Genomic DNA, 26,774 nt, shown 5'->3' on the forward strand with positions numbered 1-26,774 from the left:
GCGCTGCGCCTGCGCACAAGGTGGGGGTGCGCCGCCGCTTTCCTGGCCTTCTGGGTAATGAAGTTTCCGGCGGCGACGCCTGCGCACAAGGCTTGGGCGCGCCGCCGTTTTCCTGGCCTTCTGGGTAATGTAGTTTCCGAGGGCGGCGCTCGGCCTTGAGTCACCCAGTGGAGACCACCTGGAGTGGACACCACTGCGATCCGCCAAGCAGGTGCCGCCCGCGGGGCCAGAGTCTCTGAGGATGTCGGCGGTGCTCCGGAAGCCCAAGACGTTCAAGCTGCGATCCCTGCATAGCGAGAAGAAGTTTGGGGTGGCGGGCAGGAGCTGCGAGGAAGTGCTGCGGAAGGGGTGCCAACAGTTGCAGGTGCCCCGTGGGGCCGCGGGGTGGGAGCCTCCACTTGCAGGATGGGACCGTGCTGACCCGTCGTTTTACGGCGTCGGGATTGGCCGAGCTCAGGCTGCCCCGAGCCACACAGTAGGCCCCCGGGTCCTGACAGTGGGAGGGGACGCTGTCCACAGTCTCTGGGTAGAGAGCCTGAGCATGACCACTGTCGATGGCCACGTGCCCGACCTTGGGCTCCGTCCTGGCTCCTTACATGGGCTTTGGTGGAGTTCAGGTGCCCTGCTCTGAATTGGGTGCTAACATCCGCATTTCACAAATGAGGAAATTGAGGCACCGAGGGACTAAGTAATCTGCTGTAGTGACCAAGGAAAGGCCAGTGTTTAAACCCAACCCAGTACTAGGTCCACCCAAAGCCTCTTAGCTGAGCCTCTGATGGTGTGGGCACTGCGGGGAGGGGTGTGTGTATGATAGGGGGTGGGCTGTGATTGGGGTCCTTCCAGGCTTCTGGGTCCTGGTGCTGCGTCTCAGCAGACAGCTTGAGTGAGTGAAGCCTCTACCCCTGCACTCAGGAACACACCTGCTTGGGAGATATCTGGGGAGAATAAGAGGCACTGCTTTTGTACTCCCAAACCAGGGATGTGGGAGACGTTGGGGCTGCAGAGATCCTCATTTCCTGTGCTGTGGAGAAGTCCCCAATGCCCTGTCTGGCTCTTGGGCCAGGTCAGAGAAGGGGGACTTTGTAGAGAACTGGGAGGGCTCTCCTCCCTTCTAACTGCCAGGCTCTGGGCAGCTCTGGCCTGAGGCCCGGGGACCCGGTTCTGGTGCCCAGTGGCTCATGGCTCACATGCTCCCTGCCTTGGTTTCCCTGGTGTAACATGAAGGGTCAGGCTCCGAGGCCTCTCATGGCCCTTAGGCACTACTGTTCTAGGGATTTCAGCCATCCTTCCTACCCTTGTTGTCTTAACTTCCTCCACTGGGCCTAGACCACCGCTGGGGGTGTGTGTACTTGCATGACTTGGGGGGAGGGAAGGAATTGGGTATAAAAACTTATGAAATGGATCAGTGTGGTGTGGCAAAGGAGTAAACCTCAGCAGGTTCACAGTCCCGTGAACTGGTCACACTTCTGTAGACAGAGGTGGTGAGTCCTGTTCAGTAAGGTTCTCCTTAATTAATCAGCGCCAGGAAGAGACTTGAGCCGTAGGTACTGCGTGCTGACACCTGTCAGGCCATGTGCCTCATTGATGGGGATGCATTTACAGGCTTAGTGCAAGCAGTCAAGCGTCATTTTTGGAAACAGGCTTGGATTTTAAAGTGCCTTAGGGGAGCTCTGTTTGAAAGGGTCTGAGTGGTGAATCCTGCAAAATGGTCACCAGTGTATATTCATCTCTGTGACTTTCCAAGTCTTAGAACGACCTACAGTAGGGGCCCTCGATGGACGTGCTCCATACATGCAGACTGCATCTCTGGCAGGATTCTTTACAACATGGTTACTTCTTGTTCTCTGTGAGGGCTGCAGATGGGAAGACTTCAGCTGGCCACCCCAAGATTGGGCCCCCCTGAGACCCAGGAAGTGAGCATCCTGCCCTGATCTCACCTCCCTCTTCTCCCCAGCTCCCCGTCCCTGGTTCCCGCCTGTGTCTCTATGAGGATGGCACGGAATTGACTGGAGATTACTTCCGGAGTGCCCCTGACAACTCAGAGCTCGTGCTTCTCACTGCCGGCCAGACCTGGCAGGGCTGTAAGTATTGGGGATCTTGGAGACTGATGGGGAAATGGGTGTGGTTGTGGAGGTGCAGAGGGTCTACTATGGGATGCCAGCCCTGGGAGGGAGGGCTCTGGACCCTAAAGGAAGAAGCCCCCGGAGGCAGAGCTCACTCAGATGGCATAGTTGTCCATCCTCTTGGCCAGGAGCCCACCTGTCCAGTTGTTTGTTGTATGTGTCTCTTTAGGAAATTCCTTAGTTTTATTTATGTTCATTTGAGGTGTCCTAGTAACTCCTAAGCGCAGAGGGTGGGCTTTGGGGTTCAGGGGCTGCCCAGTTTTACAGGAGAAGCAGAGCCAGAGAGCAAGGTTATTCTGTTTACTGGGCTTTGTTGACCAAAATAATCAAAAACAGTCGATAATAAGAATAGAAAAGTTTTATTTGAGCCAAACTGAGAACTGTAGCCCAGAAGACAGTCTCTCAGATCACTCCAAGGATCTGCTCCAGAGAAGCAGGGTTTCCAGCACAGTTTTGTGTCTTCAGAACAAAGACTGTTAAGCAAGTCAGGGATGCATTCCTTTAAGGGTTCAGAAACAGCAGATCAGCATGTGTGCAGAGCATCAGCATGGCCTTGGCACCAACAGAGAGTCTTGACCATTGAAGGAGTAACCATCACTGGTGTCCCGGGAACAGGAGCATTTAATCTTTATTTACTTATTTTGCTGCATTGCACAGCTTGTGGGATCTTAGTTTCCTAACCAGGGATTGAACCACGGTCCCTTGGCAGTGAGAGCTGAGTCCTCACCACGAGATCTTTAGGGAATTCCCCAATTTTAACATGGACTTTCTTTACTTCTGGTCAGTGCACTCTTTTCTTTAATAATTAAGGCAGATGCACACTGTATGTATGATCTACCACAACAGGCTGTTCTAGTCAGCATCAGATTCAAGTTAACTCGTGTAGAAGTCTGAACGACTTCCTGTGTCTCAGTCGGTAAACATTTCCTTAATCTGTTTTCCAAGGGACGGGCAGGTGACTGACTCTCCGCTCAGTGTCTGATCTCTGTCGGGTTTGTGGACACCTATCCATCCTCAGGTTCCTGTTGGCGCTGCCTTACTGGAACCAGTGCCCTTGGAGGTGGGTTTTTAGTGGAGTCTTTGCTGGGTGACAGGTGCTACTATGGAGCCGTAGGCCACTGGCCAGGCGTGTGCATGTCCCCCAAGAGGGTCATCTGGCCCCTGTAGAAAGGGGCTTCTGATTCAGGTGCGGTGGGAAGGCAGTGGCGCTCCGAGGACTGAGATTGTCCTGCCCCCTCTGCTGAAAGGGTGGGGAGAGAGAGAGGCCCGACAGGAGCGTGGATGTGGTTTCGGCCCTTGGTTGGGATTCTGCTGTCAGCAGTGAAGGTGACATGTATGGTGTGGCGAGCATCCTTCCTCTGTCGGGCCTTATCCTTCTAGAGAATTAAATTTGAATAACGTTGTTACCAAGAAAAGGAAGGAACCCCACGCTGCTTTCCAGAGCTGCGATCCTGGCTTATTTCTGCAGCAAGGACAGGAGCAGGCGCCTGTGGCCTCACTAGCCCTTGGCCTTGTCACTGTTTCTGCTTTAGCCACTTTGGCAGGCTGTGGTGGTGTCTGGATTCACATGTCCCTCCCAGCTGATGGTGTTGGCCATCTTCTCCTGGGCCGATTTACCATCTGTAAACCTTCTCGCAAAAAGTATCTTTTGTCCGTTGTGTAGTTGGATATTTTTCCTGCTTGAGTGTTGTGGATTCCCCTGGTCCATTCTGGACGTGAGTCTTTGTCAGATGTGTGGTTGGCAGATAGTTTCCCTGCAGCTCGTCTTTTTGTTTTCTTAACCAGGTCTTATACATGGAGTAGAAGTTTTTACTTTTGATGAAGTCCTACTTGTCCCTTTTTATCTTTCTTTGTTCTTATTTTAGTCGCTAAGTCATGTCCAGCTTTTGGTGAACCCATGGACTATACCCCACCAGGCTCCTCTGTCCATGGACTTTTCCAGGCAAGAATACTGGAGTGTGTTGCCATTTCCTTCTTCAGGGGATCTTCCCAACCCAGGGATTGAACCTGCATCTCCTGTATTGCAGGTTGATTTTTTATCACTGAGCCATCAGGGAAGCACCCTTTATGTTTCTGTACGTATACTTTTGTGGTTCAGTCTGAGAATTTTTGGACAAGCTCTAGGTCTTGAAGATGGAGAAGGCAATGGCACCCCACTCCAGTACTCTTGCCTGGAGAATCCCAGGGATGGGGGAGCCTGGTGGGCTTCCATCTATGGGGTTGCACAGAGTCAGCCATGACTGAAGCAACTTAGCAGCAGCAGGAGCAGCAGATCTTGAAGATTTTCTCTGTCTTTCTGCACCAGTTGCTGTGATCACATGGCTTTTCTTGCTTAGCCTGTGGAGGGTGGATCACACTGATGTTTGATCTCCGAGCAGCCCCAATCCCTGAAATGACCCAAGCGGCTATGGGGCTTGTTCCTCGTGTGGGTCTGGATTTCTGCTTATAGGATGAAGCCCTTAGTTTCTCATGCTTGCCTGGAGGGCTTGCTGCTTTCGAGTGCGTGTCGAAAGGTGGGGAGTCAGCTGGATAGTGAAGGGATGGGCCCAAGACCAGGTGGTTTCACTTGGAGGAGGGGAGGCCAAGGGGGAAGGGCAGCAACTCTCTTTGGTGTGTTTCATTTTCCTTGTCCTCCCCGTCTGTCCTCCGCACTGCCACCTTAAGTGTGGGGGGCCAGGCCCCAGGCCTGGAGCACTGGGATGGTGGCTGTCAGGGCAAGGGAAAGAGGCGGTTTCCCAGAGGCTGTGCTCCAAAGCCTGGTGGCCTCTCTGTTTGTCCCCTTCGGTGGCAGTCGTGAGTGACATCAGCCGCTTCCTGAGCGTGTTCCAGGAGCCGCACGCGGGCATCATCCAGGCCGCCCGGCAGCTGCTCTCGGACGAGCGGGCCCCACTGCGGCAGAAGCTGCTGGCCGACCTGCTGGGCACCGTCAGTGAAAACATCACGGCCGAGACCAGGGCTGAGGACCCGCCGTGGTTTGAAGGTACCTCATGGATTCTGGCCTGGAGGGAGCTGGCGTAGAGGGTTTCCCTGGGACCGACTCTCTGAGACCTGGGATCTCCGTCAGTCCCCAGATCCAGGGGTTTCCCAAGCATGGGGCCAGGGTCCAGGCAGCTCTGAGGTTGGCCATTTTATTTTTATTTTTCAATCGTGGTGAAGTAAAATTCACCATCTTCAACATTTTTGGGCACATAGTTCTTCGCTGGTATTGAATATATTCCCGATGTTGTGCAGCAGCCCCACCACCTGTTCTCAGAGGTTTTCATTCTCCCAAACTGAGGCTCTGTCCCCAGTAGGCATCACTCCCCATCTCTCCCCTGCCCCTGGTCCCCCATCTTCCTGTCCCTGGAATCTGACTCTTCAGGGACCTCGTATGAGTGAGTGAGCTCATGCATCTTCCTTCTTCATGCAGCATAACCTCTTTGTGGTTCATTGTGTGGAGGCAGGTGTCAGGATTCCCTTCCTCTTTAAGGCTGAATGATATTTCATCTCATGGGTGGACCATATCTTTTTTATCCAGTCACCTGGACCTATCTCACCTTTTGGACTGGCCTTCTGAGCCAGGCGGGGCAGCCCCCTTGGGAAAGGGGCTCCCCGGTGGCATTTGAGGTGCTCTGTGCTGGTGGACCGGAGACGACTTCCTTTGCAGAAGGAGCAGGTCCCCATCAGAGCATTTCTAGATGGAGCCGAGTCAAGAGCCCTCCTGTCCGCCCCTCCCAGGAGATCACAGCCCCAGGCTCCAGGCGTCTTGTCTCTCCTTCCGGCAGGCTTGGAGTCCCGGTTTAGAAGCAAGTCTGGCTATCTGAGATACAGCTGCGAGAGCCGGATCCGGAGCTACCTGAGAGAGGTAGGTCCCTGTGTGCCGCGCAGGTTTAGGAAGCCGGTTCTGCCGCTGGGGCTTGGCTCCCAGGACCGGCGTGGATGTCGGGGGAGTGAGGGCTGGTGCGGGTGTGGGTGCACGTGAACATGAGCCAGCAATGAGTTGCTCACCCCAGGAGCCCCCTGCCATTGCTCCTGTACCTCATGATCGGACGTCAGCCAGAGGGTGTCATGTTCCGTTCTTTGCAGACCACCCGCTGCCCCCACTCCTTGACTTTGCTCTTGGCTGCGTGTCTTGGACTAGAGTTTATCATTGGTGGTGCAGAACTGCCCACATGTGCTCTGTTGAGAGCACAAAGAAACCTCAGGGCTGGGGTGTCTGACGCCCTGGGGCTTGACCCAGCTCCCCCTTGTCCCTGCTCCCACCCCTGCTGACCATGGCCACCCTCAGGCTCCTTCTGCTGGTGAAGTGCTCTTCCCACGCTGGCTGATGGGTGTCTCCAGGGCATCATTCACAGACCCCGCTGGGTGCCAGCCCCATTCTGTGATGACCCATCTGCTGTCCTGCTGTCATTCCCACTGGGCCAGGCGGTCCCCTTGCTTCTGCCTGGTGCTCAGTGTGGGCCCATGGGTGTGAGTCCTCACCTGCACTCCAGTGGGTGGTGATGTGGTGGTCGCTTCTCACCTGCACTCTTCTTCTCCGGTTTCTTGCTGCAAAGCACCGGATAGTGCTCGGGAGACGGAGTGGCCAGTGTGCCTGGAGCTTGAGCTTCTTTTCTGATTGTGACCAAAGCTCTGTCTCATGGGCCCAGAGGAACTTCCCAGAGTCAGACAGTTATGGTGGGTGTGAGCTCTGACCCCCTGACCTCAGGACCCTGCTGGAACTCCAGGGGGCAGGATCCAGAACCTCTAACCTCAGGGCCTTGCTGGGACTCCAGGGTGCAGGGTTCAGACCCCCCAACCTCAGGGCCCTGCTGGGACCCCAGGGGGCAGGGTCTTTGAGGGCCATGGCTTTCAGTGGACTGGGAGCCAGGTGGCAGTGGGTTTTAGGGTATGTGGCCAGTGCTCTGTGATGCCCCTGCCTCTCCAGGTGACCTCTGGTGCCTCCCTGGTGGGCGCAGAGGCTCGTGAGGAGTACCTGCAGCTCGTGGGCTCCATGCAGCAGAAGCTCCAAGCCGCCCAGTACAACAGCAGCTACTTTGACCGAGGGGCAAAGGCCGGTCGCCGGCTCTGCACCCCCGAAGGCTGGTTCTCCTGCCAGGTGAGCCGTGGGCATCTCCTGGGCCACCCTGGCCAAGGCCTGGTGAGCTGGGGCAGCCCTCGGGTGCCAGCTTGCACAGAGTGAGAGAATGGTCAGCCCCACCAGTGGTTCCCAGACTTCAGTGGTGTCAGAACCCCTGGAGGGCTCGTGAGGACGGCCGGGCCCCTCCTGGGGTTTTTGTTCAGCAGCTCCCTGGGGCCTGAGAACCTGCTTTCCTGACGAGTTCCCGTGATGCCCGTGCAGCGAGGGGTCAGGACACAACTGCTTGTAAGCAGAGACCTTGTCCTGGCCTCAGAGAAGGGAAGCATTTGTTTGGGTGGTGGGTGATGCGTGGTCTGCCCTGTGGGAAAGCCCGGATGGAGAGCCCGCCTGGATTCAGGGTCGTGGCCGGACGTGACATCTCGCCACTGGTAGAGCTTGGCGCCCTGGCAGGGCGGCGTCAGCTGGCAGCAGCATTCTGAGCCGTGGGGACAGCACAGGGGCACCGCTTGCTGTGTACAGCTGTTTGCAGGCCGAGTGTGGGTGGACGTGAGCTGCATGTAGCATTTCCAGTGAAAGCCCCCCCCCGCCACTGGCAGTGGGCCAGTCTCCTCCCCATAGCCCCCTGTGCCTCTGTCCCCACCCCAGGCAGCCCCTGCCAAGGGTAATGTCCCGAGCACCCAGACACTGCTCCTTCCCACCTGGCTTCACGTCACTCTCACCTGACCACTCCCTCCTGGGCAGTGTGACCTGAGCCCGGCAGTATGTGTGGCGGGGACAGCGACCAACACCTCCACCCCAGCCTGGGCAGGCTCTGTGTTGAAGGCCTGTGAGCGAGTCGGGTGGTGGGTTTCTTGCAGAGAGGCTGTGAGGGCCCTCAGGGTGTCGGCCGGGTCACTGGGTGGGGTGCAGCTGGGGCTTCAGGCGGAGGTGACACTTCAGCATGTCTGCATGGCCCAGCCTGTGCAGGTAACAGGGAAATGCCGGGATGCCATGTTGGAGGCAGAAAGGGAGCATCCGTGTGATGAAGTGGTGTGGGGAAGGCTGGGGTCACAGGAGGTACACGGTAGGGAGCCTGGCATTCCTGGTGGCTGACGGGTTAGCTGGTCCCCTCCGCAGATGCAGTGCATCACTGGGGTCACCAGGAAGCGGGGTGCCATGCCAGGACAGAGTGTCTACCTCCTGAGCACAGACTGTGTACAGGGCCTGACCACCCGACTAGGGCATCTCTGACCTGGAGGAGCAGCTCTTTGGCCTCGTGGCCGTCACCTCTTCTCTTCCATTCAGGGTCCTTTTGACGTGGATGACTGTACCTCCAGACACTCCATCAACCCCTACAGTAACCGGGAGAGCCGTGTCCTCTTCAGCACCTGGAACCTGGACCACGTGTGAGCACGCGGGGTGGGGGGGTGTGGGCACAGACTGCAGAGTGCCTGCTGGCCTGGCCCTGCCCGGCCTCCGGGACTGATGGCTGCCTGGTGTTCCACACACCCAGCTCACGGATCACAGACCCACGGATGTCCACTGCTCACCTGCGTGGTGGTGTCACTCAGTGCAGTGGCTCAGGTCCCCATGCATACCAGTGCAACCCTCCGTGTCCCCTTGCCCACTCCCAGCTCCCACCAGTGGGCTAAGCTGGTGGTCGGCAGCCGAGGGCCCAGTCAGTTCGGCACAGGTGGGATCCCTGCCTGTCCCACGGCAGGGGGTGTGGGGACTGGGCAGTGATGGGCAGGGCGTTTCCCGCTTTAGCCAGTGTGAGTGCATCTTGGGTGGCAGGATCGCTTTTATGTGTACATTAGCTCATTCAAAAAAGAAATGGAAAATTTTACTATTTTAACCAAGATGCTTTTCTTGTTGACGCTTGAACAACATGGGGTTTGAATCACGTGGGTCCGCTTACACACAAGTTTTTCATTAGGAAATACTACAGTTCTCCATCCACGTTGGTTGAATCCATGGATACGAAGGAGGCACAGATATGGAGGAACCTGCAGGCAGAGCCCGCCCATAAAGATATCCTTGGGTTCTCACCTGTGTGGGGCACTGGCTCCTAGTGTCCTCATCTGCCCCTACGAGTCTTGGGGTTGCTCTGCAGGGTGGAGAATCCTTGGGTCCTGGCCCTGCCCCCCTTGGTGTCCGGATCTTCTGCATGCTCCCTGTCTGCTGGGTGGGGAGCAGCTTCTCCGGTCACAGGTCATTTACCTGGTTACCAGGAAGGTGGACTGTCCATGTGTTTGTCGGCCATTCGTGTTCTGTGAAGTGGCTGTCGCTGCCTCTGCTCGTTTTCTGTCTGGCTTTGGTCTCCTAATTAATTTGTGGGAATTCTTTCTACATCCTGGACACTGATTCTTTGAGCGTATGTTTTTACGGTTTGGGCTTGTACACTGGAGCCAGGGTCACGTCTCCTGAAACACGTCAGTTACATTTCCACTCTTTCTCTAAATGTATGTATGTCCACATAGATACACATACTGGCTTTTAATTTAAAATGTGGTTTTGACCAGGAGGCAGCCAGGGTCTGAAAACATTGGCTTCTTTCCCTGAGATATGGCTGCAGGCCCACCCCGCCTCTGGTGGGGCTGAAGCCACGAGCCATGTGTTTAAATAGTGAACCACAGAGGAGTAACAGACTCTCAATACAGCATACGCCGTACGCCCTCCTGGATGATGTCGCCTCAGCGCAGGCCGGGTTCCTTGTCCCAGTTGGTGGCCTTTTCAGGGCTCTGGGAGAGTCTGCCCTCCTCTCCCACCCTCAGGCCCCCTCACACCACGAGGGTGTGTGCACCAGGTTGCAGCCTGTCTTGGGAGTGATGGCTGGGTGGCGGGGCAGGGGTCCAGGTGGGCTTCAGGTGGGCGGGCTTCTGGGCCCAGAGGCCTGCTCCCTGCAGCAGGGCCCCCAGGAGCATGGGGCCGGTCCCCCAAGGGCAACCCCCCCCCAGAGCCCCGTGTTGTGACAGGTCTTCCTTCTGGAACCAGCACTTCCCTCCCTCCCTTCAGAGCCGTCCTCGGCCTCTTCTTTAACTTCATTCATCTGGCTTTTATTTTTCATTTGTTCCTTCTATTTTGGAGGTTTTTTCTTGCTTATCAGTTACTTTGCATCTCTCTTGTCCTCTAACATACACATTTCAGGTTGGTGTCCACTTTAGCCACTTCCTGTGAGTTGGGTAACTGTATTGTTATTCGGGTCTAAGGACTCTGTCATTTCCGTCGCGATTTTATTGCTGCTCTGTGAACTGTTTGGTGTTAGTGTTAGTTGCTCAGTTGTGTCTGACTCTTTGCAACCCTGTGGACTGTATGTAGCCCACCAGGCTCCACTAGCCCACCAGGCTCCTCTGTCCATGGGATTCTCCAGGCAAGAATACTGGAGTGGGTAGCCGTTTCCTCTTCTAGGGGATCTTCCTGACCCAGGGATTGAACCCGTGTCTCCCGCATTGCAGGCGGATTTTTTGCCGTCTGAGCCACCAGGTGTAGAGGTAGGCATATGTCTTCAGTTGATGCCGGACTCCCAGCTGCCTCTCCTGGTGCCTGTTCACTGCCGCAGTCACTCACGAATCCTCCGAGCCTGCATGGTGGTGGTGTGAGTGTTTATGGACTCAGATCCATGTGGCCTCAGATATACATGGCTGGATCGAACCTGATCTGCTGCTCCCAGCCCATCCTGTCAACCTTGACATGACCTTTGGTCTGAGGGCTGTCCCACTGGCCATGTTATTGCTCTTATTCCCATGGGCTTGAGATGGTCCCATCTGAGCTGACCGCTGCTGTCCTTTACTTGTCTGGTGAGGCTCAGTCAGAGGCTCTCAGATAACTGCATGTTGATTCCTTGCTGCCGGCTCCCATACCACCTGTAGCAGTATGTGGTTGGATGTGTGGAAGTTGGATGTGTGTCTGTGTGAGAGGTGGGCTGAGGGACCTGGTTTTCCACATGACTGGAGGTTCACAGGGTGCTGATGGCGCCCTGTGCACAGCAGTTGCGGGTGTCCTTACCTTGAGCCTCCTTCCCACCCCACGTTGCATCTATTTGGCCACCTGCTCCAGCAGACAGGGAGCCGGGGAGGCCTGGTGTGGGCTCGCACATGGGTACGTCCTCTTTGAATGCCATCATCACCACTCGAGGAAGCCCAACCTGACCTGCAGGGAGGATGGAAGACCCTGTGGGGAGAAAGGCCAGCCCCCAGCCAGCCCACCAGCAGAGCACAGCCCTGAGAGTGGGCCAGGCTGACCCACAGAACCACTAGGGGGGGTTGGTAATTCATACAGAGGCTTTTCCTTCCTCCTCCCAAAGACCCGGACCCTCGGCAGCTTCTCTGTTCCTCCTCTAATGGCCAGGGTGGGGGTCTCAGCCCCACCCTTCCTGGCTTTCAAGGCCCATGGGACCCCACCAGGACTAGAACCCTGGTGGACTGTGGAGTGCAGCGCAGTCCTGTGGTCCAGCCTTGGTTTCTGTGTCTACAGAGGGAGCCACCTTCTTTCTTTTATTCCCAGATACTTACTCATTGTTGCTCAGCATTTCTGTGTCATGGGGACAGGGCCCTCTGTGCCAGTTTGGTAGCCCCCAGCCCCCAGCTTCGCTGTTTCCAGTCCCATCTCATCAGTGTATAAGCTTCTCCACTGGGTGTCCTGAGGTCTTTTGAACTGTTGTTTATACGTGAAATCAGGTCACATAAAGTGATGTCATAGTTGTTTTAAATGGACACACGTGTCTGCAGATAAGATTATAGGATGAGGTCTGGAAAGGCAGATGTCAGACCTTTAACAGGGATTGTCTCTGGGAAGTGAGATTAAAGGCTGTAGTTGGAGGTGACTGTAGCTTTGTTTGTAAGGTTCTATTTTAAAAAATGTTCATATATCATCCTGTAATTTTTTAGTGAATTTGCACATAAAGTGTGAGCCAAGGAAGTCAGAATGTTGTTGTTCATGTGATGGGACTATGCTTGATTCTTATTTTTTCCAGTGTACTTCTCAGTATTTTAACTACGCACCATCTACTTTTTACAACGTGAGATGGCTGGGTGGCTGGCCCGGTGGGCGGGGGCCATGTACGGCGATGGTGCCCTTGTCAGTCCGTTAAGGGGTGTCCCCAGCGCGTGTCGGCGGCTGCCAGGTGAGCCCTTTCCCAGTGCCCACCCCCCTGCGGCTGTGATGGTCCAAGGGCGGCTCCTCTGCAGAGCTTCACCCTCTCCACCTGTCTCTCCTGGAAGCAGCCAAATCTTGTTTGATGGGTCAGCCGAGTAGACACTTTGTCCACCCGTCTCTGTGGTTTAGCAGAAGACGAGGCGCTCACTAAACGGGGGCAGGTGGCGGGGGCAGGTGGCAGGGACATTGTGACGACAGAAGATGATGTCCCTAACCTTGCTTTACAGAATAGAAAAGAAGCGTGTGGTTGTGCCTGCGCTGGCTGCGGCTGTCCATGACGCAGAGGGGAGAGAGGTGGACTGGGAGTACTTCTACCGCCTGCTCTTCACCCTGGAGAACCTCAAGTTAGTCCACATCGCCTGCCACAAGAAGACCACCCACAAACTCCACTGCGACCCCGGCAGGGTCTACCGCACCCCGGTGGCACCGCGGAGGAAGCGGCCTGCCCGCCAGCGCCTGTGACGCGGCCTGGGAGTGAGTGCATCCTTCCAACAGGTGCTACTTCATGCAGCGTGGGGGACCTTAGCTTCTTGACCAGGGGTTGAACCCATGCCCCCTGCATCGGGAGCGCAGAGTCTTCACCACTGGACCACCAGCGAAGTCTCAGGTGCTCGGTTTTTTTGGCCACTCCAATATTCTTGGAAAAAACTTGAAAACATCGTCCTACAGACTCTGGTTGGAGCACATTTCTGAAGCTGTTTTCTGACCTCTGCGAGCTCAGCTGCCAGAGGACAAGTCTGGGGGCTCCCGGGATGCTTGGGGTCAGGAGTGGCGGCCCTGAGGCTTCACCCGTGTGAGTGCAGTGTCCCCCGTTAAGTAGATTCCCCCCTTGCCTGGTCACTTGGGCGGGCTCTGGGGAACTTGTGAGTTTAGACCTTAGCTCCACAGGCCTCCACTTCCCAGACAAATGCAGCACCCCTTGCTCGCGACTCTTTGAAATGCTTGAAAGAGTTGTGACTCTTTTGAGGTAAAATACAAGGATATTCACTGCTGTACTGTTTCCAACAGCAAACAGTGGGAAACCTTCCAAATGTCCGGAGAGTTGATTGTGGCATGACGCTGAACCATAGGGAATTGCTGTTTTTATGGGTCAGAAATGGTCAGATTAATTTCATGATTCAACCTGACACATCTACGTAATACAAAACACTGTAGCAGTTGCAGGCATTTTGTGAGATGTGGGAAGCTGGCTGTTAAACACATAGGCGAGGAAGGTGGCTTGGCCATGTCCAGTGTGACACGAATGTGTATCACATGCATGTAGGCTGTCACAAAGGGACACACCGCATGTGAACAGCAGGAATCCTAGGGGATGGAGTGGGGTGCGATTGAATCACAAAGGACCAATTTTCTAAACCATGCATTTTATGATACTTAAAGATTTTGAAATGATCATTTATTTCATAATTTAAAAAAATTTATTTTAAAGTCACATTTTGTAATACTTAAATTTTTATACTTATAATCACAAAAGCAATAAAGATTTTTAAAAAATAGACATGTCAAAAAGGTTTGCCCTTATTGAGAATGACAAAAATACGGAGAAAAATAAGGGGTCAACGACTTAAAAAACTGACCCAAATCTATCTACGTCACTGAAATATACACACACTTAATTTTTTTATTATTATTTTTTAAAGAACTTTTAAAATGTATTTATTTGGCTGCCCTGGGTCTTAGTTGCAGCATGTGGGGTCTAGTTCCCTGACCAGGGCTGGAACCTGGGCCCCCTGCACTGGGGACTCCGAGTCTCAGTGGGCCACCAGGGAAGTCCCTCCACAACATGTTGCAAAGTGCCAGTCCTGTATGGGATTTGAGAAGTGCTCTTGTCAGCTCATGGTGACCTGGCCTGATGGGAAGTGGGGACGTGGGAGGGGCCGGACGCCCCAGAGCACGGCGGTCCTGTCTGTGCAGCGGAGTCCTAACCACACCCAGGGACCCTGGTCCCTCCAGCTCCACTGACCACCTGCCACCCCCCAAATGCCCTGTGCTGCGCCCATTCCAGCCTCTTCCTGACGTTTCTGGAAAGCAGCTCCACAGAGCTTTCTCAGGACCCCCCTTCTTATTCTACCTACCCCAGACACCCTAGGCAGGATGCACCCTCTGATTACTCACAATTAGAGCAATTTAACACGCACTGTTAATATGCTTTTTGAAACTAATTTGTCCTGGGCCTGATCCACGTTCCTCCTGTTTTGCTTGTCACCCTGGGCTGGCCCTGTTGGGGTGTTTTCTCTGTGCTGTTCAGAAGTGTGAGTACAGAACAGGTTCCCCAGACACGTTGCACTGGTCCCAGCTCCTCTTCACAGGGACACCTGGAGTTTTCTCTGGTGACATCTCACTGGGGAGTGACCATCAGTCAGGGACACAGACTCGCCACCCGCCACCTCCAACACCCAGCAGAGTCCATAGGGCATTCCCTGCAGTCAGCATGACCCTCCAGTCTCCACAAGAGACCACAGATGTGACTTCGGGGAGCCAGCTGGCGCCAGGGAGGTGGGCGGGACGACCCACCGTACCATCTACCGTGGGTTAAGAGATAGAAAGGCTCAGAACGTCTAAGAAGCTGCCTGGAGCTGACAGGGCAGCCTGGGTGGCTGGGTAGGAGCCTCTCCAGGTTCCCTAAGGACTGCGAGCTGCCAGGGCTGGGGCTTCCAGGACTGAAGGGAACATTTTGCATTTTGGTGGGAAGGAGGCACATGTCCTGCAGGGTTGACGCTTCTCCCGGGAGCCAGTGTGGGTGAAACATAAAATCCCCTGAAATCGGAAGCAGGTTGGTCGACCCCCAGGCATCCCAGCACTGCAGTCACAACAGTCATTCTTGCAGAATCTCTGTAAATTACTCTCCCTGGCTGCTGCCAAAGTGCCTCACAAGCAGTATCATCAAAACATTATTAAAGCAGTTTGTCATCAGTAAATCACAGAACGATTCAGAGCAGGGGCCGTCGCGGCTGCCGACAGGCCAGTGGTCACATGGATGCAGTGACTGCGGCCACAGGCACCTTGGGGCAGCACTGTGGACTGTCAGGGACAGTGTGGAGCCTCACTGGGCACTTCAACTACATTTTGCTCCCAAATGATGTTACCTAAGAAATGTCTTTGGTTCATAGGATGTCTGAGGAGGATGGGGTCTAGCAGCCATCATGACTGAACCAGAAGTGTCTACCAGCCCAGAAATAGCGAGACTGCTGCTCTCTCATGAAAATGCAGCTCGGCTTCTGGGACTGCAGGCCGCTCCCCTCCTGTGCCGGTTACTCAGGACAGGTTTCCTCCTGGACGCCCTCCTTGTCCCTGGCCTTGGTGTCCTCTGCCAGCAGCTGATGATAGGAGGTGGTGGCTGCCAAGCAGGCCCCCGTCCCTCTCCAGAACCCACTGGGAGGGATGTGACCCAGGTGCCCCGTGACACGAGGACCCTGGCGGTTTAGCTCAGCTGGGCAGTGGTGCCTGGCAACTCCTCACCACAGAGAGCATGGCCTTGTCAGAAAGTGGCCTCCCACTACACGGGTGAGGGATGCACTCAACACCTGCCACCTCAGAGGCCCCATGGCCTCACCAGAGGGGCTGTGTCCTCAGTCCCGTGCTCTCAGCTTGGGGGGTTGTACCCAGGGTCCCCCACTCCAGCTGCTGAATGGGCCCAAGGGCCGAGCCAGCCTTGAGCAGAGAAGACAGGACAGAATAAGCTTTCTCACTGAAGGAATACAGCTCAAGGGAGAGAAAACTTCCTTAAAAACATTTTCAAAATATATTTTATTTCTTTTCTATATGGATTTTGCTAAATGTCCAAGATAAACATAAACTTTGGGTACAGAAATAAAGATGAGTTCTTTAAGAACTGGCATTGAATCAGTCATAAGAATGATCAAATTTTGATTATGGAAAATAAACTTGCATGTTATCAACACTAGAGAGCTTGAGTAAAGAGTTTTCTTGACAGAGATGTGTCTCATTTTTGAGAGAAGCTGGCTCAACCCACCACCGCGTGCAGAGATGGGAGAAAACACATCATTGTGGAAACAGCAGCTTTACACCCGAGGTCGTTTAGCCCCCATGCACCAGTCTCCCACAGGGACTGCCCACCTGTGGGGTCAGCACTGAGTGCTGAGTATGAGCACGTCCTCTTGGGAGACGTGTTTTGAATAAACCCCGTAATCTGCAAAATCATCACTGTCAATGGTACTTGACGTGCAGAGAATCAGCGTGTCTCTCATCCTCTATGTTTCCGCACCGTTGGCGTCATCCTCGTCATCGTCTTTGGCTCTGAAATGCATTTTCCTGAATTCGCGTCTGCTCATGGAAGGGCAGGAGGAAGACACTGGCGGGAGGTCCTTGGAGGGAAGAAAACATCTGGCATAAGGCCCCTGGCTCCAGCCCCCATTGTGGGCTCAACTCCCCACTGCATGATGGAGGGAAGGAGAGGCACCGGGTTAAAGGTGGAAGCCAGCCGGGCAATTGTGGGGAGCTGCCCAGAGAACGACAGGCCACGGCCATGACTTCCCACTGCATAGCGGGGCCCAGACTCACACCGGCCAGGCCTGCCCACACCTGCGCTCACCAGGGCATCAGTTCTCAGACTTAGGGGGGGTGGGGCCCCAAATTGGCACGTTTTGCTCTCTCCTCCCCAGTGACAGTTCTGTGTGTGATCCGCACCGAGCAGCATGCACACGTGTGGACCGAGGTCAGGACCAAGTGTGTGGTCTGCTGGGGACGCCTGTCCTGGGGCAGGGTGGGGAGAGACACCAGCTTTACCTGCATGAGCTCCACGTTTCCAAAGAAGCGGCTCACAGGCATTGGCTGGTTGCTGTCGTCGTCCAGAAGGGCGCTGCTGTCCATGAGCAGTGGGGCTGCATGGCCCTGCTCCAGGTCCAGCGCTGCCCCGTCCCGAGTGGGGCAGCCACCGTTGGACTCTCCTCCCACAGGGGCCCCATGTCTCAGTGGGGGCAGCTCGTCCTCAGTCTCTGCTGGGCTGGCATCGCTCTGGGTTCCACAGCGCCCCGGGAGGGGACCAGCTGTCCCCCGAGGAGCGGAGCCACCAGCTTCCTTTCCTGGAAGCGATGCCCCGTCCTCGGCCAGCACCAGAGGTTTGTGTTTACCCGGGGTCTCGGAGGGCGTGGCAGCGCTGTCACTCCGGTGTTTCTGGAGTTCTGACTTAACAAGATGACCTTTGTCATACTTGAACTTTTTGGACGTCCGCCTGTCGGTGGCTTTGTGTGACGAGGGAGTCTGTCAGGAGAGAACATGCAAGGGGACACCAGATGTGTCTTGGTGTACGAAGCAGACAGCATATAATTAACACGCCTCAACCCTGGAGGCTGGTCGTCCTGCTCCTGGCTGACAGTGTCCCTGCTGGAGCCACAGCTTCGAGCACAGGGTTTCACCTAGCGTCTAGACGGATGGCTGGGAGAGTCCAGACATGCCCAGTGCTGCCCCCCGAAGGGTGTTGTGACAAGTGAAATGACAACCCAAGAACCAGTTTCCATTTGTCTCTGCTGGGACGTGGGCTCCTAGGAGACAGAGCTCTGTGTCCCGGCGCAGGAACGGGACAGCTTTAAGGAGCAGTGCCCTGGGAGATATGGGCCAGTGAGGCTGTGAGACCCAGTCCAGCTGGACCCCAGGCTGTGGCTCCGGGAGCAGCTCCAGGAGCTGGGGCTGCCTGGCTGCCAGGCCTGCAAGATCCTGGATGGCAGACACGGGGCCCCTCCCTCCCCGCCTGCCCGCAGTGGGGAGCAGCACACCCTGGGCCCACGTCGCTCAGGCTGGCCAGCAGAGGCTGCTGAGCCCATTGCCCTCAGAGAGCAGCATAAGCCCTGAGGTGTGTCCTCCCACGGTCCCAGCACCATGACCTTCATGCTGGTCTGTTCGCCTCACTCCAGGCTTTCTAACGCAACGTGTCTCGTGGGAAGGTGGACACTCCGTCCAGTCCTGTCTCCGAGGGGTGAGGCTCACCTGACATACTGTCCGGGCAGACGTGGCGATGTGGGTGTCCTGGGCTGAGGCTGATGCTGCTGAGCAGCTCCGGGCTCGGAGGCGTGCTGAGGACCGCACTCCACCTGCCAGCTGGGCCAGACCAGAGGCCAGTCAGAGACCTGGAGACGGCCCCTCCCACCCCCATGTTTTTATTGACCGTGGAAAGACGGCAGCCTGTGTCCCTGCTCAGAAGGTTCTCGAACTTTTACAGGGTGTCCGAGTTCTTGGTAAAAAGGGAAAAAAGCAAAAGACACCCTTCCATGCCCCCTCCTTGAAATCTCAGGGGAGGGGTCCCAATCCCATCAGCTGCTGGTGGACAGACCTCAATGCTGACAAACTACCCTACTGCCATCTCGCTCAGAAGTCAAATTAAGTCTTCTAGTAACAAGGAACGGATTAATTAAAACGATAAAGCTTACAATCATTTTATTTAAGAGTAACTTTAGGTTTTCAGAAAAGCAGCGAAGATGACAAGGGAGTTCCTGCCCGGGCCTCCCTCATCTTCCCTGGAGCCAACAACCCGTACACCTGTCAAAATGAAGATGAGACCGGGCTTTATGCGAGTCTCACCTGCTTCTTCACTAACTGCTTTCTCTGTTCCAGAATGGTGCCAAGACACTTAGAAAACAACACATGAAAGCTCAAGTGAGAACTTGAAAGTGAGAGAGGTGGGTGACAGGGAGGAGGGAGTCGTGGAGGACAAGCTAGACAGCCCCCGGTCACAGCAGCCGAGACCTGGGACACAGACCTGCTGGATGGGGGGCAGCACGTGCCAAAGTGGAGAAGAGAAATCAGAAATCACAGAAGCTCCTTGAGAAACCTTTAACAGCAGCTTCTCACCCATCCCTGCACTGCCCCACCCCCGTCGCCACCCGCAGAGCCTTAGACATAAGAGATACAGGGTCCATCCCTGGGTGGGAGGAAGGCATGGCAACCCACTCCAGTATCCTTGCCTGGAGAATCCCACTAGGGGATTGTAAATGGAAAAAATATTGGAGACTCCCATTAAGTTAGCGATTACTCAAGAAAGCGGGCTTGCTTAGCAACAAAACCATGAGACAGAAGTATAAGACATGCCCCCAAACGATAAAACAGTGGTGACGTGAGCCCCACATCCTGCCCAGTGAGCTCAATAAGGTAACGATCCCTAGGATGTGCTCTCTGCACACACAAAACAATAATTTGTGGACCTTGCTTGACCATGTAGGGACAAGAAAACTCCCCTGCCCAGCCTGGAGGAGGAGCTGATGATGGAAGCACAATGTCTACTCAAGAAAAGACAAAGTTCTTCTCCCCCTGTCCACTTTTCCTTTGATTATAAAACTGTAGCCTACTAAGTTCTCAGGGTGCAGCACCCCCCTCTTCCACCCACTCGCAAACCACACAAGCATCCATTCTAATAACCACCTCTTACCTATCACTTTGCTCTTGCTGAATTCTTTTCTGCACTGAGACATAAAGGACAGTGGTACTGGAGCTCTTTGGATCCCCAGACATGACACCAATGGGTCTCACCGTTAAGAGTCCAACTCCAAATATATCAATCCCGGGTCACGCCGGTTTTCTCAAGGTAGGGTGGGGAGGGGGGATGGACTGGCCCTTGTGACAGCTGCCATCACCCAAGTGTTGATGCTCAGGTTCTGCTCGTGCTGAACAGCCTTAAAAGGAGCAGCACCCCAACTTCAGACTCGGGAGAGGACCCTGCTGGGGTCACACACTCATCGGAGCCCCTCTCCCTGCTCTATCACCAGAGTTACCACATGAAAGCCCTGGTGGCTTGTGGGGGCACTGAGCCAAGACTCTGCTGTCCGGTTCTGGTGCATGTGGCTGTGTAGTCCCTCCAGTAGCAGCAAAGCATGTCTAGGTGCTTTCTACATAGTCCTTAAAATCTTGGGGTGCAACCGCTCCTCAGAGGGCTTGTTACCACTCAGGGTGGGGATGGGGGACACAGTACTCAGAGTTGCTATAGTATCTCAAATGTCCAGTTTTCAACAGAAAATTAGGAAGCATGTAAAGAAACAGGAATGCAGACCCAAACACTAGAATAATAGCAGGTAAGAGAAACTGCCTGTGAGAGTGATCATATGCAGGATTTATCAGAAAAGAACTTTAAACTAGCCATTTTAAACATGTTCAAAAACTAAGAGAAACCATGATTAAAGAAGATTTAATGACATCATATCAAATAGATATTATCAATAAAAAATAGACATTATAAAAAAACCAAATGGGAACTCAGGAGTTGAAAATTATAATAGCTGAAATTAAAAATTCACCGGTGAGTTTGGGGTGGGCGGTGCTCAAGAATAGATATGGACCAGAAGAATAAGAAAACTTGAAGACAGATTGCTAGATTACACAATCCGAAAAACAAAGAGAAATAAGGATGAAATAGAATGAAGAGAGCCTCAGAGACCACTAAATGCACCATCATACATGTAATGGGAGTACCAGGAAGAAAGGAGTAGAAAAAATATTGGAAAAAATAAGGGCTGAAAACGTCCCAAACGTTTATTGAAGAACAATGTACAAACCCAGCAATCTCAAATAACTGAATTTCAAGTAGGATAACCGCAAAGAGATCTATAATCAGACGCAACACTGCTGCTGCTGCTGATGCTAAGTCGCTTCAGTCGTGTCCGACTCTGTGCGACCCCATAGACGGCAGCCCACCGGGCTCCGCCATCCCTGGGGTTCCCCAGGCAAGAATATTGGAGTGGGTTGCCGTTTCCTTCTCCAGTGCATGAATGGGAAAAGTGAAAGTAAAGTCGCTCAGTCGTGTCCGACTCTTGGCGACCCCATGGATTATAGCCTACCAGGCTCCTCCGTCCATGGGATTTTCCAGGCAAGAGTACTGGAGTGGGGTGCCATTGCCTTCTCCGACGCAACACTACAAATGCTGCAAGTCCAAGGACTATGGAAGATCTTGAAAGCAGCAAGAGCTCACTCAGTCGTGTCCGACTCTTTCCAGGCTCCTCTGTCCGTGGGATCTCCAGGCAATAATATTGGAGTGTGCTGCCATTTCCTCCCTCCAGGGGATCTTACCCACTCAGGGATGGAACCCGCGCCTACTGCATTGCAGGAGGATTCCCCAAGCGGCGGAGCTAAACAATCCATCACCAGTCAGGGAAGTCAGACTAGGAAAGCACCATCCACATGGGGTCTTCAGGAGACCCACTTTTGAGTCAAAGGTACAAACAATAAGAAGGAGAGCAGATCAGGAGAGCCCAGGTGCGGCTCCCATCCTCAGGAGGCACACCTCCCCAGGCAGGGCGTATCCAGTCCCGGGCCCTAGACCGCCCGACCGCAATCAGTACCAGGAACTAGTGCCCCTCAAATCTCCCCACCCTCCGGGGTGGACCCCTCGTCGTGTGCCCCAACTTGGTCTGATAGACCTCGGGCCGGGCAGCGTCAGAGTATCGGGGGTTCAGACTAGCTCTGGAGAGGGAGCCCCCATCCCAGAACCTGGTCTGGGAACGTCCTTTTCAGAACCCCCCAGCCAGGGGGCGTAGGGTACGTGCGTCTGCGTGTCTGGGAGTGTGCGTGTGTATAGGTGAGGGTCCAAGGGCGTGGCCTGGGAGAACCCCCCCTCCCGGGGGGCGTGGCCTGGGAGACCCCTTCCGGGGGTCGCGACACAGGCGGAGACCCCTCCCCCTCTCCGCCCGAGGCGTCCTGCGGCTGAGTCTCAGCTCCCACCCGGCCTCCGCCACCCTCACCTTCCGGCTCCTCATGAGTGTGAGCGGCGCACTGCCGCTCCCAGCCCCGCCGCCAAGGCCCAGCGCCCAGCCTAATGCTTTCCACTGGAGAAGAGATCAGGCGACCCTTCGCTCGCGCCGCGGCGTGTGACGCCACTAGAAGACTGGCCAATCATAGCTCGGCGTCCCCAGGTATGTGACCCAACAGAGTCGGCGTTTTACGTATGGGCGGGGAGACGGCCATGTTTGTGAGGGGCTCCTCCCTTGCGACTTCTCCAGCCGCCATGTTTAAGTGGGGCGGCGGCCATGCTTATAAGGGGCACCTCCCTGGTAGTTTCTGCGGTCGCCACGTTTAAGTGGGGCGGCGGCGATCAGGTTGAGGGACCCTGGTTGCTGTCCCTGGCCACGTGCGTGGAGGTGGGCGGGAAGGTTCTGCGCGGTGGTCTCTTCCACGCGAGACGGGCAGCTGATTTTCCCCGGTGCCGGCCCTGTCTTTCTGGGCTTCGGGCGCGATGCTACAGTCCCTGGAAGTGGGCCCGCCGAGGCCGTCCCCGGCCGTGTTCGCACCGCCCGCCGCCGGGTGCGGGGCGGGCCGGGCCCGGGGCTGCACAGCGAGCCCGACCGCGGGGGCTTGGAAGGCGGCGGCCTCTCCCGCCGCGAGCTCCGGGGCGGCCACCCTTGGGTGGAGCCCCCCGCGCTGGCCCGCACCTCCTGGCGGCGGCCGACGAGCGGGAACCTGCCTTCTGGGTCCCGGGTCTCGGGCGCGGGCGTCGGCGTCACGGGGCCAGGTCCACGGACAAGGCTGAAGTCCGCCGGGTTCTCGGGCCTCCAGAGCTGGGAGACACCGGCCTCTGGGCCCGCGGGACGCTTCTTCCGGTAACCTCCCACCTGCTCATCAGGGTCGCAGAATAAACGACAGTGCTGTGTACTTTTGTTATTACTATTCTAACAGGTGAGAACATTTACATCAGGCAGTTTTATCAGAAACATTAGATTTTCCACTGAAAGTGTAAAGGTTGAAGTGTGTACCGCTCGAGGGACCTTCACTCATGTGGTTTCCTGGCTCTTCCAAAGGTATCATGTTCTGCTCTGACGGAATGACCCTCGAAGCTTGGAAATACAGTCGATGCCCGTTTTCAGTACATAAAAAGCAGGGTCCCTCAGGATCCTCCAAAAAGCCCTGCAGACTGTCCCGTCTTTAGAAATCTGCCTTTTGTTAATTAGGGGGAGCCCCTTCCCATAGACTGCACGTGGGGCTTTGCTTTCGGCAGTGCATCAAGTCCTAGGGTACACACTGCACACACCTGCACAAGCTAACCCACCTGGCCTGTCCATCTTCCTTCCCAGTCCGCTGCTTCTCACCGAGTTGTTCCCCATGGTGCACAGGGAAGGGAAAAAAGACTAATGCAGACTGGCAGGAAATCCATTTGAAGAGGAAGCTAACATAATCACTGTCAGCTGCTAAGAAAGAAGCAAAGTGATACAGTGTTAAATACCTAACCTGTCCCATTTTCAGGCTTCCCAGATGTCACAGTGGTAAAAATTCCCCCTGCCAATCCGGGAGACACAAGAGATGGGGGTTTGATCCCTGGGTGGGGAAGATCCCTTGGAGAAGGAAATGGCAACCCACTTCAGTGTTCTTGCCTGGGAAATCCCATGGAGTTACCGAGTCAGACAGGACTGAGCATGAACGTCCCATTTTCACTGGCGTGGGTTTCATAATAAGCTGGGTTCTATCGTTTTACTTTGGGCTCCTTAAGTGCTCTGAGTTCTCATTAACCTGGGGTTGATGCTCACAAGCCAGCGTTTGGCTGCAGGTGGTTTATGGTTAATGTCAGTTGAGATGATCTGGGCCACATCCTCTCAGTGTCACCCTGGTTTAACCTCCCAAAGGCACTCTTGGGCTCTTGTTGCTGACACATTCAGCTCCTCCCTCACCACACCCCTGCCCCCAGTCTATGTGAGTGGTACTTCCAGCCGCCCAGCAGCTCAGCTCAGGCCTGACCTTGAGGGCCGCCCTTACCGTCTGAGTCATTCAATGACTGTCCCTGGTCTCCCTTCTCTTGCCTGGGCACCCAGAGTGGTTGTAGATCCGTGGTGACCTGCCCCTCTGCTAGTGCTCTTCACCTCTTCCTCACTGCTTCTAGGATGGAGACCGACAGTCCTAATTGACCTGCATGGCCCAGCACAATGCCTGACTCAGCGGCTACTCAAGCCGTGTTGGTTGAATAAGTGCATAGAAGACCCTGTGAGGTTGCCCACCACTGCCCCTCATCTGGATTCATCTAGCCCTGCTGCCCCATCCCCTCCCGCTCTGCTGTGCACCCCACTCCTCTGTCTGCCCCCACCCTGCATACTCTGTTCTTTCCACCTGGAAAAATTTCTCTCCAGCTACCACCCATTTTGTCCAGCAAATTCATTCCTTAAACCTCAACTCAGATTCAGTTTCTTGTTTGGGGGACATTACTAAATGTTCCCCTCAAACCCCCAAATTAAGTCTTTTAATCGGGTTTTGTTTTTTTTTTTGGTCATGCCATGTGGGCATGTGGGATCTTAGTTCCCCGACCAGGGATTGAACCTGTGCCCTTTGCTTTGGGAGCTCGGCATCTTAACCACTGGACTACCAAGGAAGTCTGTCTGCTGATTGTTTTTTAGCATCATGTACTCTTGCTCCAGGACACAGTGCCAGCTGGCTCTGCCCTCTCTTGGAGCACCACATGGCACACCCCTGTACTTGTGTCTGCTGAGCTCCTGTCGTGGCCAGCACCAAGCTGGGCCTGGGGTGGCAGTGGTAGTGAGCTCATACGGAGTCTGCCTTTTAGTGTTTTGGCCCCACAGGGGGTTGGGCACTGGTGGAGTAATCACACAAAGACCCATCAGTCTGTGTTGGAGCAAGAGCCCATAGGGAGAAGCCACACTGGGGCAGCAGCTGGGATGTCAGACCCACACGGGGTCAGATAAGTCTCCTTGGAGAGTGGGAGTGGATCAGGAGTCACCTCTTCCTCCAGGACCCAAGCCCCTTTCAGGTTCCCCAGGAGGAATCATGCAGAAGCCCCCTCCTGGGCAGAGGGTCACCCTTCCTGAGGCTCTGCCCTGGCGGAGGAGCCGTGCTTGGACTCTGCTCTCCCTACTTCCCCAGCTGCCATGTCAGGATGTGACCCGTCCTGGAGGGCACACAGAGAACACAGAACCAAATTCATGCCTCGGAGCATCCTTCTGGGTTCCTTGGAGCCCTTGGTCTCTCTTTTTCTTGCTCAACAGCTGTACCCCCTGCCCTTTCAGGGTTAGGGGCCCTGAGAGGAGTGTCTTATGATGGCAGGATGCTGGTCCTCATTGGTGGTTGGTCCCCCAGGTGGACTGCAAGCTCCCTGAAGGCAGGGACTGTGTCCTGCTCACAGTGACGTCCTAGGATCCTGGCCTGTGGCTGGGACGTGCTGGCGGGGACTCGGGAAGCACTGGACAAAAGATGGATGGTGGTGATGACACATCAGAAGAAGCTGAGGATGAAAGATTCTGAGGAAACTTTGTCTTCTCACTGAAGACACAGTCTCACTGCTGAAACACCTGTGTGTCCACAGCTCAGTGTCTGCATTTTATGAACACCACAGGGCAGGCGAGAAATCAGAAGAGAATTTTCCACTGATTAGCAGTCCGTCGATTCATTAACTGAGGCCACCCCTAACCGGGAGTGTATCTAGTTACTCCCAACAGATGCTGACCTATATGATGAGGGGTTGTCTCTGATACCCTGACCCTTTATATTTAAAAGAAAGATAAAAAAAAAAGCTCTCAGGAGGTCGTGGAGCAGCAAGAACTCTCATTCGTTCCTGGAGGGATTGAAGCACAGTGCAGCCACTGGAAAACAGCTGGGCAGGTTCCAACAAACCCAGACAGAGTCTTAGCATCCGAGCCAGCAACCATGCTCCTTGGTAGTTACCCAAAGGAGCTGAAAGCCTGTGTCTACACTCAGTCTGCACACGATGTTTATGTCAGTTTTATTCACAATCGCTAAAACCCGGAAGCAACCAAGATGTCCTTCAGGAGGTGAATGGATAATAAACTACAGTGCGTCCAGACAATGGAGTATATTATTTAGTGTTTAAAAAGAAGTGTGCTCCCAAGCCTTGAAAAGACAAGGAGGACCCTTAAATGCATTTTACCAAGTGAAAGAAGCCAATCCGAAAAGGCTGCATACTGTGTGGTTCCAACAATATAACATTCTGGAAAAGGCAAAACTATGGAGATATGGAGACAGTAAAAAGATGAGTGGTTGCCAGGGGCTTGGGGAGGGGACAGATGAGTAGGCAGAGCATAGAGTATTTTTAGGGCTCTGAAAATACTCTGTACAATATCATCACGATGGCTATGTGTCATTATGAAAAAAAAGTGAAAAGTGTTAGTTCCTCAGTCGTGTCTGACTCTTTGTGACCCCATGGACTTTGTAGCCTGCAGGCTCTGCTGTCCATGGAATTCTCCAGGCTAGAATACTGAGTGGGTAACCATTTCCTTCTCCAGGGGATCTTTTTGACCCAGGGATTGAATCCACATTTCCTGCTTTGCAGGTGGATTCTTTACCGTCTAAGCCCATATCATTATGAAAGTGGAAGTTGCTCAATCGTGTCTGACTCTTCATGACCCCATGAACTCTGTAGCCCATCAGGTTCCTCTGTCCATGGAGTTCTGCAGGCCAGAATACTGGAGTGGCTTGCCGTTCCCTTCTCCAGAGGATCTTCCCAACCCAGGGATTGAACGCAGGTCTCCCGCATTGCAGGTGGATTTTTTTTACCGTCTGAGACACCA

At 54.6% G+C, this 26,774-nt stretch overlaps 2 protein-coding genes and 1 long non-coding RNA gene across 5 annotated transcripts in view; 2 read left to right on the forward strand and 1 right to left on the reverse strand.

Moving 5' to 3' along the window:
- On the forward strand, positions 1–16,219 carry DFFB (DNA fragmentation factor subunit beta). Of its 2 annotated transcripts, none has more exons than XM_081488482.1 (7): positions 1–364; positions 1,955–2,081; positions 4,915–5,103; positions 5,888–5,967; positions 7,030–7,200; positions 8,467–8,567; positions 12,543–16,219. In XM_081488482.1, exons 1-7 carry the CDS (start codon positions 242–244, stop codon positions 12,775–12,777), a joined length of 1,026 nt encoding a protein of 341 aa, XP_081344608.1. In that variant the 5' UTR covers positions 1–241; the 3' UTR covers positions 12,778–16,219. The 2 variants fall into 2 exon arrangements, with proteins under 2 accessions (XP_081344608.1, XP_081344607.1); XM_081488481.1 differs by having other exon boundaries at positions 139–364; positions 1,955–2,133; positions 4,865–5,103.
- On the reverse strand, positions 16,035–22,123 carry C5H1orf174 (chromosome 5 C1orf174 homolog). Of its 2 annotated transcripts, XM_081488483.1 has the most exons (5): positions 21,996–22,123; positions 18,850–18,897; positions 18,259–18,369; positions 17,062–17,535; positions 16,035–16,640 (listed from the first exon to the last, which is right to left on the reverse strand). In XM_081488483.1, exons 1-5 carry the CDS (start codon positions 22,008–22,010, stop codon positions 16,527–16,529), a joined length of 762 nt encoding a protein of 253 aa, XP_081344609.1. In that variant the 5' UTR covers positions 22,011–22,123; the 3' UTR covers positions 16,035–16,526. The 2 variants fall into 2 exon arrangements, with proteins under 2 accessions (XP_081344609.1, XP_081344610.1); XM_081488484.1 differs by lacking the exon at positions 18,850–18,897.
- Positions 21,875–26,774, forward strand: part of LOC145505728 (uncharacterized) — a 20,561-nt gene continuing 15,661 nt past the window's right edge. The window contains exon 1 of the long non-coding RNA XR_014053240.1: positions 21,875–22,166. This is a non-coding gene — a long non-coding RNA (uncharacterized LOC145505728). The remainder of the gene's footprint in view (positions 22,167–26,774) is intronic.

Source organism: Giraffa tippelskirchi, chromosome 5 (genome assembly GCF_054371585.1).
Source record: "Giraffa tippelskirchi isolate mGirTip1 chromosome 5, T2T-mGirTip1v1.2.pri, whole genome shotgun sequence".
NCBI classification, from domain to species: Eukaryota; Metazoa; Chordata; class Mammalia; order Artiodactyla; family Giraffidae; genus Giraffa; species Giraffa tippelskirchi.